This window comes from Saccopteryx bilineata, chromosome 11 (genome assembly GCF_036850765.1).
Source record: "Saccopteryx bilineata isolate mSacBil1 chromosome 11, mSacBil1_pri_phased_curated, whole genome shotgun sequence".
Taxonomy (NCBI): domain Eukaryota; kingdom Metazoa; phylum Chordata; class Mammalia; order Chiroptera; family Emballonuridae; genus Saccopteryx; species Saccopteryx bilineata.
Window position 1 is genome coordinate 22,899,576 of NC_089500.1, and position 17,971 is coordinate 22,917,546.

Below are 17,971 nucleotides of genomic sequence, written 5' to 3' on the forward strand. Positions count from 1 at the left end.
TGGGGCCCAAGAGTTTGTCTTTCCCACAAGTAATGTTGAGGCTACTGGTCTAGAGACACCACTATGAGAACCATTGATCCTTTCTAGGACCCTCTGACACTACTGCCAAAGGATGTGCCCAAGTTTGTTCTTTCTCAGTAAAATTGGATTCATTTACTTGGTCTTCAAACCATGTCTTCTAAGCCTCCAGAAGGATGCCCTTCTCCTCACAGCTGGGACTGGGGACAGGGTTCTCTGCCTGGCTTCCACTGTCTTTTTGAAGCTTGAGCACTCCTTTTCCCAGGAAGAAACACCAATTCTTCCCTGACTTCTCTTCCGTCCACGAATCCCACACTGAGGCCAGGGAGCTGGGAGTATTGGTGCTGCCAGGGGTGAGATTATGAAGTCCTTGTTAACACAGTCTCTCTTTCCATCTCTGCACTTCCTGTCTGGTGCTCCTTCCGCCCTGGTCAGTGTCCTTGCTCCTCTCCCCTCTGACTTGGCCGTCTTGGTATCTCTTCTTCATGATCCTTTGCTCTTGCTAATTTCACTGACAGCAACCTGGAGTGTGATCAGCTGGGTGCATATTTTTACAGGAATCATTTTAGCAATGCTGTAAGCAAAAGCAGTGGAGCCATAGGCATCAGCCATTGAATAGAGAAGGATGTTTGCGGTCCCCGACAGCACCCATAGGACGCCACCTTATAGAAGTCCTTAATGGGTTCTGTGCCCCTTCTCCCTCCAGGCAAGGCTCCAGGCTGGTTTGTAGAGTGGGTAGAAGTGGATGCCCCCTCTCTTGGAAAGTGCATGACGTTCCCCTGTGGCCGCTGGCTATCCAAGAATGAAGACGATGGGGCCATCGTCAGAGACCTCTTCCACGTGGAGCTCCAGACAAGGCTGTACACGCCATGTAAGAACCGTACTCGGCAAGGCTGGCCCTGCGTCCAGACCCCATCACCCAACACCGCAACTCAGTTCCAGTCCCTTCTGCGGTGCCCACTCTGGGCCGGACCAGCCTCGGAGGCAGGGGTCTCTCCCTTCTCTTTCAGATTCCCTGGGCCCTGCGCAGGCTGTGGGCTGAGCCCTGCACCTAAGAAAGAAAATATGGGAATTTTTCCAAACTACACCCCAAACTACTTGGTGACAACAGGCTCTAGAGAGCCTAACCTCTCTAGGGCTCACTTTCCCTGTCAGCAAGACAGAGATATTACAGCAGGATGATTGTAAGGCCCAAAAGGAAGAAAGATAAAGGTCTAACTGTGAAGTATCATTATCAGCCCCCATCAAATGTCCTCATTCCAGTCACTAACATGCTAAAAAAATCACTGTTGTAAGATTTTATCCTGATTCGGGAACAAATTGAAAACAAGGTAAATTTAATTCCTTTTACCAGCTAAAGAAAAGAGGAAGGGAATCACTGGGTGAAGCTCTGACACTCCCTTTCCACTGTCATCATCAGAAAGTCTGTGTTGAGTGTGTCTATCCCTGTAGGTAAATCCTAGGAACTGGACTCAAACTATGTAGTCAAACCAAACTACGAGAACCTGTCTGGATATGCTCAAGTTTGAACTAAACCCAGAGAACACAATTTCTTTTTAACCAAACATTAACTATATCGAAAAATAATCCCCAAACAACTCATGCTTAGTATAATCAGTGGTGAACAAGGTTTTTGGAAGGGCTTTTTTTTTTTTTTTTTTTTTGCCTGCAGCAATTTAACTGGCAATGACTAGGCCATCAAAATACTTTCCAAAACCTAAAGTAGAGTGACATTTTCTCCTAGTAGGACCCCTGCATAGACAAAGCTCATTCTAGACTCAGCCTCCACCCCAGGACTCACCTGAAGCCTGGGAAGACTCAGGGACCCGGCAGACACAGCCACGGCTGGGGGCAGTGCTGGGTGGGCCCTTACGGACAGAGGTATCACTTCTCCCTCCCTGCCCTAGGGCAGGCCTTGCTCTCTGCGGAAGGAATCAAGGCAGTTTGTCAAGGCTGCCCAAACCACGTGAAACCACACAGTAGAGGCATATAAATTAGGAAGGGGCTGTTGTGATGTCCAAACTTACAGGCTTCAGGGAGGAGATGGGAGACGGCATGGAGCCCTGCCTGTCAACACCATGCCATGTCAGGGCTGGGAGGAGCCTTAATCTTCAACCTGTGTTCTGAGGATCCCAGGCAGTTGAATTGGGTATCTGAGGGCGGCGGGTAAGAGGTATGTGTGTGTGTGTGGGGGGGGGGGGCTGAAAAGGCACAGACCCACTCCTCAATTCATGCTATCCTTAGTAACAACTCAGCTTTCAAAAGTCAAGCTTTTTTCCTGAACATTCTTGATGAATGTATTTATAAGAATTCTACCCGTAAAGAAACTGGAAACCCACACGTTTTGTTAAACCCCCTCATTTTATAGGCAAGGAAACTGAGGCCCAGAGAAATGTAGCCACTTGCCCAAGGACACACAGCAACTCAACGGCAGAGGCAGAACTAGAAACCAGGAGGCAGATCGGAGGCCGGGCCTAGGACGATGAGGGTAAAGGGTGGGCCGTTCCTGCCCAGACATTTCCAGGGCTTCTCCCACTGCCAGCTAGTCTCAGGAAAGCTCAAATCCATTGCCAACTTCTCTGCTCAAGGCTGCACGGGCCGTAGGCCATAGGAAAACCCACAAGGACTGAGAAGGGACCCTGCGCTGCAGAGAGGGCACCTTCGTTTTTGCCCAAGGGCCTGGAAGAGGTGGAACTGTGTTTCCCCTGAACCCATTGGTGAGGGCCTTGTTCAGGCTCTTGTGGGACCAGTGGTCACCAGCATAGGCTGCCCCTCCCTGTGACATGTGGGTAGGCAGCAGTACTCACCTCTATTTCATGACAACAGCACCCATAGAGGTTGGCCATACAGAATTTGGGGCCAGACATGTCTGAGTTCCAGTTCCAGTTCCCCCGCTGACCAGCCATATGATGACCTGGGGTTAGTTACTTCACCTCTTTGAGCCTTGACTTTCTCATTTGTAAAATTGAGTACAACACCTGTTCCTTAGGGTCACTGTGAGGGTGGACTGAGATAAGGGACATAGATGCGTAGCATAGCGTCTGGCACAGAGCATGTACTCAGCGGATGAAAACTATGTATCACCACTACAAGTGTCATTGCTACAGTTCTACAGCGAGGTAACTATGATAATAGAGGAGAAACACATTCCTCCTCCGGAGGTTGTGGTCACATGTGAGAAGGGGGCTTCTAAAGGGACTCCTTTCAAAGGTCGAGGCCACAGGATAGGGTAAATTTCCTCTTGAACTTTTCAATTTTTTTTTTATTATGACCCATCATAAGTATACCTATTTGTATACCAATGCAACAAATTAAAATGCCAATTTTACCTCACATACTGAAGGTGCAGGTCAGCAGCCGAACTCTCAGGAAAGGGGCCTGGGGCAGTGGTGCTGGTGAAGAACTTGACCTTGCCCATGTTTGTTTTTTATTCTCACACCTCTCCCTCTGATTTCCCCTCTGTCCCCTGCTGCCAGTCATCCCTTACGAGATCACCATCTACACGGGAGATGTCTTTGCTGCCGGCACAAACGCCAACATCTTCATCATCATCTATGGCTGCGATGGCTTGTGCACTGAGCAGAGATTCTTGTGCACTAACAAGAGAGAGCAGAAGATGTACTTTGAGAGGAAGTCTGCCTCTCGCTTCATTATGGAGGTAGGTGGGCTCAGTGGGCAGCTGGGGAGCCAGGGTGAGGGGGTGAGGTGGGCCCTGAAGACAGGTGAGGAGAGGGAGCGCCTTTCACCTTGATGGGCTGCTGTTTGTGAGGAAGACGGGCAGGTCGTCAACCCCTTTGGGCCTCAGTACATCCGAGAAACCAGGATGAGGGTGAGCCTCTCCCTGTCCTTCCAGAACTGGTGTCAGAATCATAGGCCATAATGAGTGGACAGGGTTTGGAGAAACTCGAGGCCCAATTTCAAATCCCCTGGGCCATCTCTACTGCCAACAACGACAGCCTTGTGTGCACAGGGAGAGCCTGGTTTCCAGCCTCACTTATTACATACCTGTGTCTCCTACTCATCCACCAAGCTGTGGCCAAACAGCCTGATACAGAACATTTCGTATGCTTCTTGGAGTTCTGGTTAGTCGATATTTACTATGGACATAGGTCAAAGCACTTTGGTACCCTGTAGACTTCAGCTCGGTGCCTTCCCTGTGCACCCACTGTGTGTTGGAGTGGGTGGGAGAGACAAGAGAAGGGGAGGACCCAGACTCTGCCTGTGATGGTCTTGCAGTCCAGCTGGGGAACCCCTGACCTCCACCCAAAGCTAATGAGAGAGCCTAGTGATCATCGTAATAACCGCCCTTGTGGGTAAGAAAGCACTGGCATAGGGTTTTACCTATACCCACTCATTTAACCGTCACAGCAACTCTGTGCTGTGTTCATCCCTGTGTGAAGATGGAGAAACTGAGGCACAAAATTTGGTAGCTTATATAAAATCACACAGTTAAGGCATAGAGGAAGCAGGGTGCCAACCCAAGAGGACTGGCTCAGATTGTGTGCTCTTAGCACCTGCAGGAGACCAGCTCATGGGGATGAGAGTGCATGGTGGGGCCGACCGAGCCTGCTGTGGGTGTTCAGAGAAGGGAGAGGCTCCCTCGATGTGGTGGCTTTGAGCTGGACAGGAAAGTGGGCATCAGTGGGGAGAAGCTAGGGAGGCATTTCAAGCTGGGTGGACTTGGTAGCCAGAGACGACAGGTGAAAATACACACAGCGTCTAGTTTGAGGTTTGGCCGGAGGGGCTGGGAGGAGAGTGACGTGACCAGGGTAGCAGGACTTAAAGGGGACGACTCTGAAGACAAGCTGGGAGCCCAGACCCTCTAGGTGGTGGGAACCTTTGGAGATGTGGCCCTCATTTTCTGGTGGGAAACAAAGCTCAGAGCCCTGTCCTTCTTCCCTGGCCAGTGTCTGTCCCAGCGACTCCCTGCCCCCTCCCCACCTTCCCTGGGAGCAGACAGCACTGTGGGAAGGTTGTCACCTTGGTAGAGTCTTTAAAAGGGAGAGTCAAGGATGACTCATTTATCCACACAAAGCCACAGCTCATCCACCCAAGACTTCATGGTGTGTGAGTCATCGAAGCCGATGCCATCAGCGGCTGGGCTGTGATTACACTTCAGTGTGACTTCCGGAAAACTTTATCAATGAAGTCATCGCTGATAGGCAGCTATAATTTGCCAGCCATTTGTTGCCTTTTTTTTTTTTTCTTTTTCTTTCAAGCCGATCTGGGTGTTGAGGGATGTATGAGAGCTTGGAAACCCATGAAAAAGCTTTGTGTCCCTTTCTCTCCATCCCTCTTTCCTGACTGACTTGCAGATAAGAGGATGAGGGCTGGATGGCAAGCCCACAGCCCTGGGCTCAGGGCCTGACTTCAGGTCAGCCACTAGCTCATGAGCGAGCCACCCACTCTCTCTGTGGCCCCATCCTAAGACACAGGGATTATTGGCTGGGAAAATGGCAACTCTAGCTCGTACTTATTGAGCACGTCTCACATGCCAGCCAGGTTCTAAGCCCTGGATGTATATCAACTCGATTAATCCTCATCACCGCTCCCAGAGTTAGATAGTACGATGGTCCCATTTTACAGCTGAAAAGGCAGAGGCAGGTTAAGTGACTTGCTCACGGTGTCATGATAACCGAACATCAGAGCTGGAGTTTAGACTCAAGCAGTTCAGTTTCAGAGCCTTCTCTGCTTAACTCTTTCACCTCTTGGGAGAATGCTAGGGTCCCTTCTGATTCTGACATTGTCTGAGTCATCCCTGAGGCCTAGCACCCTTGGCCAGTAGTCCCCGAAGGCCTCTGAGGGGTCGTGGTTGAGGCGGCCCCCTGGCACAGCACACGTGACCGAGTGGCTGGATGGTTAAGGCTACCGAGTACCACTGAAGCAGCTGAGGTCCACATATCTTGCAGCTCAGAAATAGGACAGGGGAGGAAAAAAGAGGCCCTTGTTGGTTCACAGTTCCCAGCAAAGTGGTGCCATGCTGGTCACCTAGAAGGACAAACTAGCTGACAAAAGTGATCTTAGACCCAGAGTGACCTCAAAAGGTTACCCTGCTCATGCCCCTTCCTTCAGCTGACATTATCCTCTCCCATTTCATAGAAGAGGAAGTTGAGGCCTGGCAGGCCACGTGGTCTGCCTCAGATCCCACAGCGCAGAGGTGGCAGAGCTGGGGTTACAATCAGGAAGGATGAGGTGGGGATGGGCTGGGGGAGGTTCCTCAAGCAGGGATAATGGGCCTCGCCTTGGCTTCAGCGGTGGCTGGGTGTGTGCAGAGGGAGGACGCCTGTTTGCAGGCCGCACCAGTTCATTGAGAGGTAGCTCCCATCAAGGGCTACAGGGGCTTCACATCTGATAAATGACTCAGTCACTCACCAACCCCACTCACCCCAGAGCTGACTGCCATTTCCTTGCAGCACTGAGAACCTGGTGGAGCAGGCTAGGCAGGCAGCTCCCAGAGCAGTTGCTGGGAAACTCAGGTCTGCAAACACCCCCCCCCTTTGCCCCCCAATTGTCAACTCAAGGCATGAATTCCATGGACCAACCGTGAGCCAGGGCATCTGGGTCTTTCCCTGCCTTCGTTCCCATTTGCCCCAATGTCCTCGTCTATTTCTTACCCTGTTGTTGCCCGGTGCTGACAAGACGAGGTGGGGTGTGAGAGGATATGCACAGCACCGCTTCAGAACATGGGAATGGTGGAACAGAATGCGGGAACATGACCCACAAGAGCCAGGAGAGACCCAAGAGGGGCCTGGAGGCCCTGGGTGGCAGAGAGTTAGCCAGGGAGGCAGGTGCCAGCTGACTGGATGACCTTGCCCGGTGACCTTGCCTTGCCCACACTATTTCCTCAGAGGGCCCCAAGAAAAGTGTCAGCCCCTGTCCCTCCCCTGTATCCTGTGACCAGAGGCTCCAGGCAGGAGAGAGGAGAGATGACAGTACTTGAGTCTGAGGGACTCATTATGGCCCACACATGTGGACAGTCAGTGAGACCCGCACACACACCATCATGGCTAAGGTTCAACACTGCATGTGAAAGAACCCAGCTGACTTTATCACACCCATTTTTCAGATGAGAAAATACTCATTTTCCCACTCTTTCAGTCAATACTTATTCAGTACCCAGGTCACAGGTTGCTCTCTAGGTTTTGGAGAGCCTGCCTTTGTGGCACTCAGTGGGAGAGGATATCACACAACTAAATGCAAACTTCCAGTTCTGAGAAGTGCTCTGGGTTGGGGGGTGGGGTCTGTGGGATGCTATCAGAACCTATCATGAAGAGATCTGGCTTTCTTTTTTTTTTTTTTTTAAAGATTTCATTTATTCATTATAGAGAGGGGAGAGAGAGAGAGAAAGAGAGAGGGAAGGGAGGAGGAGCAGAAAGCATCAACTCCCATATGTGCCTTGACCAGGCAAGCCCAGGGTTTTGAACCGGCAACCTCAGCGTTTCCAGGTTGACTCTTTATCCACTGCGCCACCACAGGTCAGGCGAGATCTGGCTTTCTTGAGGTGCTCAGGGGCTTCCCTGATCCCTGAGCTGAGACCTGAATTATGAGATGGAGCAGACACTGGTTTAGGCAAAGAAGAGGAAAGGGGTAGAGCAAGGAAAGCATGTGCAAGGGCCCTGTGGCAAGCACATGTCAAGTTTGAAGGGTTGGAATTTGAGGGATATAGAAGAGGAGTAACTAGAGATAGAGAGAGTCTTGGGGAGCCAAGGAGAAGGTCTGGCGGCCAGACAGGGCATTGGAGGAACCAGAACTCATCTTCTGATACCCAAGTCAAGTTCTCAAACAGGAAATGAGCTGCTACCATGATAAGTAATGAAAGGCAGAAAGATGGGCTCCAGCATGAAAAGAGGAACCAGACTCCCAGAGGTTGGTGGAACTGAAGTGACTGATCTGAGACTAGGCTGATTTTAAGTGGGAAGAGGGCAAGGGGAGCAGGGGCAATGACATGTGTTGGGGAGAGTGCAGGCTGGCTTGGCAGGATGATGGGCACATACCAGGAGAAAGTGACCTCTGGAAGTGCGAAAAGACTCGAGCATGATGCCCTGGGGAGGCAGGTGTCTGCTCAGGTTATACTTTTTTGAACCTGTCAGCCAACATCTGGCACATTTTCTCCTTTCCAAAGTTAGAAGACGTGGGAGAAATCATTGAAAAAATTCGGATTGGCCATGATAATACAGGCATAAATCCTGGGTGGCACTGCGCCTACGTGGAAATCCGCAGGCTCCTCCCAGACAAAGATGTGAGTTTCTGAGTGATCTGTCCTGCTGTTTCTTTTACCCCTTTCCAGAATACATTCAAGGTAGAATGTCTTATAAGAAACCTGCAGCCTTATTACATTCAGAAAAATTCTCCCAGTTCACTCAGAGTGAAGAAACTGTATAGTTCAGGTCCTGGACAGGATCTTTTAAAATCTGGTGTTGGGGGCAAAGAGGAGAGTCTGGGCAGCTATGTCTCAGCTCCCACCCCAAGACCATACTACTAGTGGGTGACCAAGCATGCCCTTCCCGCTACTCAAGGTCAATCAACAGCAAGAAATCCACCTGAACAATTTGGGAAACATTCTGAAACTACAGAATTCTAAACCTAGGAGGCAGCCCTCAGTCATGGCTGTGGATATGAGTGACTTGGGAGAAATTTAAAAATACAGATTTCCCCCCTTACTTTTGAGTCTGAGCATCTGAGATGTGGTTCACACCTCTATGCTAGAGTGACTTTGGGAACCCAGCCTTCCAGAACCAACCCCTGAGGTGGCTGTGTAAGTCTTTAAGTAAGACTTGATTTTCTAGAATTGGGAAGGATGGTGGCTTTTGCATTATTTATGGGGTTCCATGACCCTTGTTCCTTGTCTCCAGGAGTGTTGACATGCTGATAAACCACTGAAGTTGGCAGTTTCCACATTAAAAACTAATTTTTGTCTTGTCTCCTCACCCCAGGGTACAGAGACCTTTACTTTTGCTTGTGATCGATGGCTTGCCACCTCGGAGGATGACAAGAAGACCATTCGAGAACTGGTTCCTTTTGACATCTTCACTGAGAAATACATGAAAGATGGGTCCTTAAGGCAAATCTACAAGGAAGTGGAGGAGCCACTGGACAGTAAGTGTGGGGCCATTGCCCTCATCGCCTCCCTTGTAGGGCACCTGTGTTATGCCAGGCAGAGCCTTTGCAACCAGGAGGGAGAATCTGTTATTGTCTTCATTCCATGGGGGCAGCTGAGGCTCACAGAGGTGATAAAACCTGCCAAAGTTCACACAGCTAATAAATGGCAGAACCATTCTTCATAGTCTGGACTGTCTCACTGCAAGGTTTGTACTGAAATCCCTTCCTGGTCTGACAGTGTGACGATACATCTAGATATGTGTTCTCTTGTTCCTGGATTATCCTGGTCCTGGTGCTCTCTTTTCTCTTGGTTTACTTGGCTACCATCTGTGGGGCTGGTCCTCTCTGCTCTTGCTGGATCCAGGTGTCCTAACCAAGGAGGAGTACTGAAGCATCTTGGATTAATCTAGAACTGGAGCTGTTGCTGGAGCTGTTGCAGCTCCATAGTGTCCAAGGTCATGGGTGTTCTTTTCTGCTTGTTCCAGTTCACTTGGGCTGTTCCTTATTGCTGTGCTTCCTCTGCAGGCTTAGCACCAGCCAGGCCACACGCTGTACTTCTTCCTTTGTCGTTGAACCACCGGTTTCCAGTTCTCTCCCTACCTCTCTGCTGAGCCCACTGAATGCTGTTTTTCTTTCTCATGCCAAGTAACATTGCTCCAGGCTCAGTCCTCAGCCTCTTCACCTCCTTTCTTTCTACACTGTGTGATGTGTGAGCGAGCACATGCACACACACACATCTGCACACACACGCCTTCTTCCTGGGCCACGTGGACAGAGTCACACCTCTGTTTTGACCAGCAATGCCACTGTCCGTGTCCACCTCCATGCTACCCGCTGGCTGATAAGCTGTGAATAAACTGTAGCTATGTCAAAAATCAAATTCATCCGCTAAACACAAACTTTCTACCACTGATGATATGCAAAAATATACGTTCGTATTTTATTTTTGCTAAAAAAAATTCAAAGATGCTCTAAAACCTTGGAAATCTAGCTTATATTTGCAGGCATGTCTTCTTGGGGAAAAAAACTGGATTAAACCCAAGATTTCAACCTCCCCCCCCCCATGGAGCCAGTGGAGCATAAAACAGCTCTAACAAGTCCTTGGATCTGAGTTGCCACTGCTTAGAGAGAAAAACAGGGTTGCCTCAGTCAGATGCCTATCCGTATCCATATCCTTTTCTCTGAATTGTCTTTATTTTTAAATCTGGGCGACAATTCCCCTTTGTATTTGGACCCAGAGGATGCCCTGGAGAGCGGTCCCAGCGGCTCCCGGGGGCTGCCCTGTGTTAATGATGTGCTGCAGACCTACTCTGTGCTCGGTCATGTTTCTAGGGAAACACCTTCCCACTGAGAGCCTTGTGGCCCAGGCGGGATGGGGAGGGAGGAGATCCAGAAATAGCCAGCTGTGACTGTGCAGCCATCCCGCTCAACACCCAGAAGCTGAATCAGTTTTCCTATCTCCCTAAAGACTGAAAAGAGCAGTGGGAGTGGGAGAGGAGGAACAGGAAGGTCACTTCATCACAGTACCTGGTGACATGGCACCCTACTCTGGGACAAGGGCTCCTAGAACAGGTCCTGCCCAGGTGTGGAGCAGGGCTGTGTGCACAGCCAGGAAAGAGATGGAAAGAAAAATTGGGGTGTGTGGAGAGAAGGACAGTCAACTGTTACAACTAAACTGTGACAAAGTTCCTAATGTGACAAAGTTCATGTCAGTGTTAACCAGACAGCCTTGGGTAACGCTGACTCTGTTAAACACCAAAGAGACTTTATTTTGTAATGTAACGTGTGAAATGCTGACCAGACCCTGCGCAGAGCTGAGTGAGGTGGGCACGGGGGCCAGGGTGACCAGTCCTGGTTCCGGCCCTTGAGGGGTCAGGCCTCCAAGAGCAGTTCTCCCAGTTCCCCGACGAGGCTCGGAGAGCAGAGCCCTGGGTGGGCCAGGCCTCCAAGAGCAGTTCTCCCAGTTCCCCGACGAGGCTCGGAGAGCAGAGCCCTGGGTGGGCCAGGCCTCCAAGAGCAGTTCTCCCAGTTCCCCGACGAGGCTTGGAGAGCAGAGCCCTGGGTGGGTCAGGCCTCCAAGAGCAGTTCTCCCAGTTCCCCGACGAGGCTCGGAGAGCAGAGCCCTGGGTGGGCCAGGCCTCCAAGAGCAGTTCTCCCAGTTCCCCGACGAGGCTCGGAGAGCAGAGCCCTGGGTGGGCCAGGCCTCCAAGAGCAGTTCTCCCAGTTCCCCGACGAGGCTCGGAGAGCAGAGCACTGGGCGGGGCTACGGACACAGGGAGGGTGGGAAGGAAGAAGGTTTGGAACAGGGGGTGCCGAGGCATGGATCTCGGGTTCAGATGCGAGTTTGGGACTGTGATCCATCTAGTCAGCTGAATATGTCCCCGACATGACAAAGGGGTGGATCCAGAGCATAGGAGGGCACTAGGTTGGCGATACCAACTCAGGGAACTCATGGAAGTCAACACCCAGGACTTGTAGGGCAAGAGCTGAGGGCAGTGGACAGAACCAGGTGACAGCGGCATGGGGTGGGGTCAACAGATCAGGGGCCCATAATGCTGATTAAGAAGGAGCACCCGGAGAGGCGGAAGGAGAACAGGGAGAGTCACACTGTGGAATCCAAGGAAAAGCGAAGGGATAGTAGGGACCATGTGTGGGCATGAATGTGCTCCTTAACCATGTGCATGAGCAATTCACATCACCCTACTACTCTAAATTTAACTTAGCGTGTTCTGAGCCCACTTGCACGGTTGGTAGGAAAGTCCATCTCTGTCGCTGCAGGGAGGGGGATCCCCTTTCTGGGTCTTAGAAGAGTCCTGAGGCAGGTGACTACAAAGTGCACCCAAATCAGCAGTCTCCTGAGTCTCTCCTCTGGAAGCCGGAGGTGGCTGGGTGGGCGGATGGTCTGAGGGGCGCTGGGGAAAGACTCCATCCTTTGGGTCTCAGACTCAGAGGCCTCCAGTGTCCAGATCAGGTGGGCGAACTTCCCACTGGTGAATCCATGCAGAATGGTAGCAAAATGTGCATAAGCGAGCAAATAATGGGAAAACACTAACTACTCCTACAAATCCAGTCCTCCCAGACCTAAAGCAATACCATCCCTTTCTTCCCTTTGTCTGTCCCTCTGTCTGCCTGCCTACCCAGTTGTGCTGTACTCGGTGCAGATCACCACAGGAAATGTCCCCGGGGCAGGAACGGATGCCAAGGTCTACATCACCATCTATGGAGACCTGGGGGACACGGGGGAGCGGTACCTGGGCAAGTCGGAGAACCGCCTCAACAAGTTCGAGAGAGGAGCGGTAGGGGACCCCCTGGGGGGGCCAGATTCCTGGGGGCGGCTCTTCTCCGTGCATCGTGAGGCATGTGGGCCCGCATGCAGGCGGGCACCCTTGCTTTCCCCTGCCGAGGGCTGGTCCTCCCTCTCAGACCTGGGTCCTGCACGGGGCTGTGGGTGGGGTTGAGCAAGCAAGAGGCCTGTCTGAACCCCGGGTGGCTGGCTGTCCAGGGACTGGGTCATCTTCGGAAAATCCAGCCCACTGTGGGTAGGTCATTAGTGTGGGGGTGCACATCACAGAGGAGTGAGGCTGTACCCACAGAGGCTTAACTAGGGGGGGCTGGAGGCCAGTTCTGCCGTCAGTTCCTCATCTGGTTGAATTTCTCTGGCCTCGCTTTTCTCATCTGTAAGATGAGGGGTCTGATGCGAATCAGCTGAACTGTGTTGTGCAGAGAGAGCCCTGGGCCGCACAAAGGCCCTGGGGAACCACGGAGGGATGGGGGGGGGGAGCAGACGGGCACTTATCCCCCCCATGTTCATCCGTCTGACCTGGCCTATTTGCTGAGGTGCCACGCAAGCCCTCTATTAAGCAAAGTGCTTTGTGGCTAAAGAAAGGCTTGGGACCCACGCAGCCTGACGGTGTCTGAGGCCCAGTCAGCCCTGACAGTCTGCGATTTTACAAAAAGGAAGAACTCCAATGTCCCTTCCCACCAGCTCGCTCTGTCTCCCAACCTGGCCCCTCTCTCTCCTGTGCCCTTTCTGCCCAAACCCCCTCACTTGCTCTGCTTTTCCACCTCTCCGATCACCTCCATCTGCAGGAGGTCCCCCAAGCCAGTCTGTACCCAAAGGGCGATCGGAGCTTGATGATCGGCTCCCAACCCAATCTGTGGTCTTGCCTGTGGCCTGGAGTATCTAGGACTTTTTGTACACCAACCTACAGGCATTTATGAGGCCTCCTTAAGCCTGACCCTCAGCCAAGTGCGACCTTTAGTGCTGAAATATCTGCTGCAGGAATATTGAGGAGGAAGTTAGCTCTGGGAATGGGGAAAGCAGGTGTCACCTAAGTGGGTCTGCAGCTGGCTGGTGACCCCATGAGCCCATCCACCCGGAAGGAGCTCCACCCTGACAACTTGGTCCGGGGGAGTTGACCCTCAAGGCTCCCATTCATTTTCTCCACCATCCAGATAGGAGCCATTTCCCTGTAGCCCTGGTTACTGCTTCTAAAGTGAGGATAACATTGCGATAGCTATTTATACCACAGGGCTCAAAAACAGGTCAAGACATGTACAAGCACTTTGTACCAGGAAGAAATAATTTCACGCACACACAAGATATCATTTTCCCTGCACTTGTAAGGTATGTAATAAATAGGAAGTCTATCTGTTTTGGAAAAATAGAATGCCGAAGGAGTCAAGTGACTCATCTGGTGTCCCTGACTCTATAGCAGGGATGTGATCACCAGGCTTACTCACATGTGCTGCTGTGGAATGTGGCAGTGCTGAGCAGTGGTCAGGCACCCAGACCTGTGGCTGGGACCAGGTCACCTCAGTTCAGATCTGACTCTGATGCTGACTAGCTGCGGGATCTTGGGCAAGCTGCTTAGCATCTCTCTGCCTCAGTTGCCTTTGCCATATAGCCAATTCACTTAATTAAAACATGGGCAGTGCCTAGGGCTATGCCTGGCATGAAGTTGGCTCTGTTAGTACTGGGTGTTGGCAAGGCTTGGGAGTGCACACCTCTCGCTGCCTTCGTTGGTGCCTGGAGACGCGCCTGGTAAATGCTGGTAAAACAGCCACATGGGGCACACAGCTGACAGGTACATTTTTGTCCACGGCTACACCACAGAGCCTGGGACAGAGCAGGCACAATGCACATTTGTTGAGCGGAGAGAAGAATGAAAGCATGCATGAAGGGATGCAACCCAGTCTCCTCTGTTTCTGATCAGATTTTCTTCTCTCTTAACAACTGTGATAGCACAACAAGAATCTTTCCTCTGTGATGCCCGATCCTTTCTCTTCCTCTCCTCTGGTGTTGACATCCCATCAGCGGAGCTGGAGCTACTGCTGGCTCAGCCACTGACGATTTATGTGACTAAGTTTACTGCTGAGCACCTGAAAGCTTCCATTTCTCTGATCACCTGCTGTGCCTCCAGGAGTCGTCTTTGATACCCTTCTCCTCTCAGCACCCCCTCCCAACCCACATCCAATCAATCACCATGTCTTGAAGATTCTCTCTTCTAAATCTCAGATCAGCCTGCTCAACTCCATCTCTACTCTCACCTAACTTACTGGACCAGTCTGACTCCCTGCTCGAGGCCCCTGAAATCCAGCCCATCCTCCCAACTTCTCCAATTAACCAATTCAAAGCTGACAGAGTCACTCCTTCATTTCAACCATCAGGGGCTCCCCACCCAGCCCAGACCTGGCCTGAGCCCTCCATGGAATACACAAGCCTTCATGGTGGCCAGCCCTGCCAGCCTGTGTGGAATGCCCTTTTTGGACCCGTTGGGCCCAGTTTCCACACTCTCTCCTGCCTCCAAATCTTCCCAAGGTTTTTCTCTGCATCCCTGTACATGTGCCCCTAAGAAATATATAATGATTTTCTGCAGCTTTGATTTTTTTACATAAAAAGCATCATCCTATATGAATGCTTCTTCAGTTTGCCTTTGGCATGCAATGGGACGCCTTGGAAATCTTCTATGTCAGGATATTTGAACATAAATGAAGCTGGCTTGTTCTTACTAACCAACACACACACACACACACACACACACACACACACACACACACACACACACTGACACAGTTATTTAGCCATTCCCCAAGTGCTGAACACCTAATGGCTCCCAATTTTCCACAGTAAAAATTATCCTGCAACAGATATCCTTGCTCACATATGAAGATGTCCCCTCAGAACAGATGCAAAGAAGTGGAATGCTGTGTCATAAGTTGTGCCCATTTTTGCTCTAATGGACTCAGTCATTTGCCAGTGCCCTGAGGCGTGCAAGAGTCCACACCTTCCCTCAGCCACGCCCCATTCACCTGCAGATTCTTCAGCCCAAGGCTGACCTACCCTGGCTGCCCGGTAGGCCTGGCCCCCATCTGCAGCTTAATGTCCCCACCTGGAGAATCGTCCCAGCCCTGCCTTAGTCCTACCATGGGTGGCTCCTTCTACCACCGGGGCTGTCTCAGGGAGGGGAGAGGACGTCCTCTACTATTTATCTCTGGGTTCCCAGCACTCAGCACCATGACACAGCACATCTCTCAGAAGGAAAGTGGGTGTCACCCAAACTCACCCTGCCACATTCAACTTGTATTTTCACTGTGCTTCACCCATGGCCTTGAATTACACATCTCACTGAGCAGTCCCCAAAGAGTCCAATTACCCAAGAGTGTAATGTCACTTTACTGAAGGAATAATCAGGGACACAGAGGAAGCTTTATTTCACAGCCTACAGAAAATGCTCCTAAACTCACATTCTATGTTGCATTTTCCTCAGCCTTGCCTCCCCCAGAGCCTGCAGCCCAGATAGCTGGCTGCTCCAGCCGCCTCCCAGCTTCCCCATGGACAGGTCAAGCCCCTCCCATCATTCAGAGGGTTCTACCTCTTCCTGAGCTCTTACCCTCCAGCCTCCAGCCTGGACTCATGCTGATACTCAACATAACTAAGGATGTCCAGTTGCCAGGACACGGTAGAGTGCCCTTGTCTGTCCCACCCCCACTCACACAGCTCATCGGAGTCCACCTTCCAAACACCATCAGGGAGTTTCCCAAAGATTGTGGACTACAAAACAGGGCATTGTACAAGTGAGGCCTTGGAATACCAAACACTCCGTGTTCGAGATTTGGGCCTGGAAGGCTCCCCACCTAGGAATGTCTGTTTAGCTCAACAGTTGAGGGGTATGGAAAACATTAGATATTATCATAAGACATTAGATAGTAAATTAGACACCTTAGTCAGCAAGGTCACCATCAACACCACGTCGGGACACCACTTGGTACATCATGGTGGAGCCTGGTCTTATAGTTAAGTCAGATAATGGTGGGGCAAATGCATGGCCTGTCCAAGAATATCTTAAACACGTTTCCATGTGCCCGTTCCTCCTCTGACAAACCCTCTGCTTGTTCTGGATGGATGGGGTTGGAGTGAGTGGAGGTACAGAACCCCCACATCTGGTCTCCGCAGTCCGACACCTTCATCATCGAGGCTGCCGACCTGGGCGTCATCTACAAGATTAAACTCCGCCATGACAACAGCAAGTGGTACGCAGACTGGTACGTGGAGAAGGTGGACATCTGGAATGACACCAACGAGGATGAGTTCCTGTTCCTGTGCGGGCGCTGGCTGTCCCTGAAGAAGGAGGACGGGCGGCTCGAGAGGCTCTTTTATGAGAAGGTATGGGAAAGGCAGATGGGGGCGCAGGCTCAGCCATTAGCTCTCATCATCCTCATATCTGGGGGAGGCCCCGTGGGGCAGCAGGTGCCGGAGGGTTAATGGCCTAGGTCATGCTCTTCCCATAGGAGTACACTGGGGACCGGAGCAGCAACTGCAGCAGCCCCGCTGACTTCTGGGAGATCGCCCTGAGCTCCAAGATGGCCGGTGTCGACATCTCCACAGTGACGGGACCCATGGTCAACTACGTTCAGGACGGCCGGGGTAAGCCAAGCAGAAGGTTCATCAGAGGAGGATCAGGCAATGGAAACGTGTTTAAGATATTCTTGGACAGGCCATGCATTCGCCCCACCATTATCTGACTTACTACAAGACTAAGCTCCACCATGACGATACCGAGTGGTGTCCTGACATGGTGTTGATGGTGACCTCGCTGATGAAGGTGTCTAACTTACTATCTAATGTCTTATGATTTATACACAACTTTCTGATCTGCTGCCTATTTCCACCCCCAGAACAACCATAAGGGGTGAGAGGGCAGGGATTGGCCCCCTTTACAGATGGGGAAACAAAGACTAAGAAAAGTTAGAGTGAGGTCCCTAACCCATTGATATACCACCAGGGTACTGTCGGGAACTCTGCCCGCACCCAGACTCCTGGGATATAGATTTAGCCCAGGGGACCTCGGACAAGTCTCATCTGACAGAGCTAGACTTCAGCAATGAGAATCCCTTGCATGTTACTGGAGCATCACATGAAGGACTCGACCACACAAACTTAAGGAATTTTGTGGTGGGGGTTGGCAGAAAGAAATCTTGAGCTGGGTTTTTTGTGGGTTTTTTTAGAAATTCAAGTTTCATTTCTGGTTCTGACAATAATATATGGGGCCTTGGACAAGTCACTCTCTGGCTTTTGTTTTTCCCTCCTCCACAAAACAATATTGTAATCCCTGACACATTACTTTTCCAACCATGTTTTTGAAGTAAGGCAGTTCTATATTTATCTATTGGACATTTAAACGTGCTCTGCCTTTCTGTCCAGCTCTCTTAGGTACAGAGCATGACACCACTAGATTCCACTTCAGGAACCCACACAGTGGGTCTGCGGGGTTTGGCAGAGAGCATCGGTCACTTTGTATTCTGGCTTCTCACTTTGTGAATAAGTGACGGGAACCACAAGATAGTGCCTCTC

General features: G+C 51.2%; 2 protein-coding genes across 3 annotated transcripts in view; one reads left to right on the plus strand and one right to left on the minus strand.

Annotated features, from left to right (window-relative positions):
- LOXHD1 (lipoxygenase homology PLAT domains 1) overlaps nt 1–17,971 on the plus strand; it is a 138,820-nt gene that overhangs the window by 91,211 nt on the left and 29,638 nt on the right. For both annotated transcript variants that reach the window (XM_066247390.1, XM_066247391.1), the window contains exons 25-31: nt 725–889; nt 3,495–3,676; nt 8,141–8,257; nt 8,952–9,114; nt 12,259–12,413; nt 16,574–16,783; nt 16,909–17,044. In XM_066247390.1, the coding sequence (XP_066103487.1) occupies nt 725–889; nt 3,495–3,676; nt 8,141–8,257; nt 8,952–9,114; nt 12,259–12,413; nt 16,574–16,783; nt 16,909–17,044 (1,128 nt within the window). The remainder of the gene's footprint in view (nt 1–724; nt 890–3,494; nt 3,677–8,140; nt 8,258–8,951; nt 9,115–12,258; nt 12,414–16,573; nt 16,784–16,908; nt 17,045–17,971) is intronic.
- The window catches only part of ARK2N (arkadia (RNF111) N-terminal like PKA signaling regulator 2N), a 273,891-nt gene continuing 259,463 nt past the window's right edge, over nt 3,544–17,971 (minus strand). The window contains exon 6 of the transcript XR_010727536.1: nt 3,544–3,558. The gene's annotated coding sequence lies outside the window, so the exon portion shown is untranslated. The remainder of the gene's footprint in view (nt 3,559–17,971) is intronic.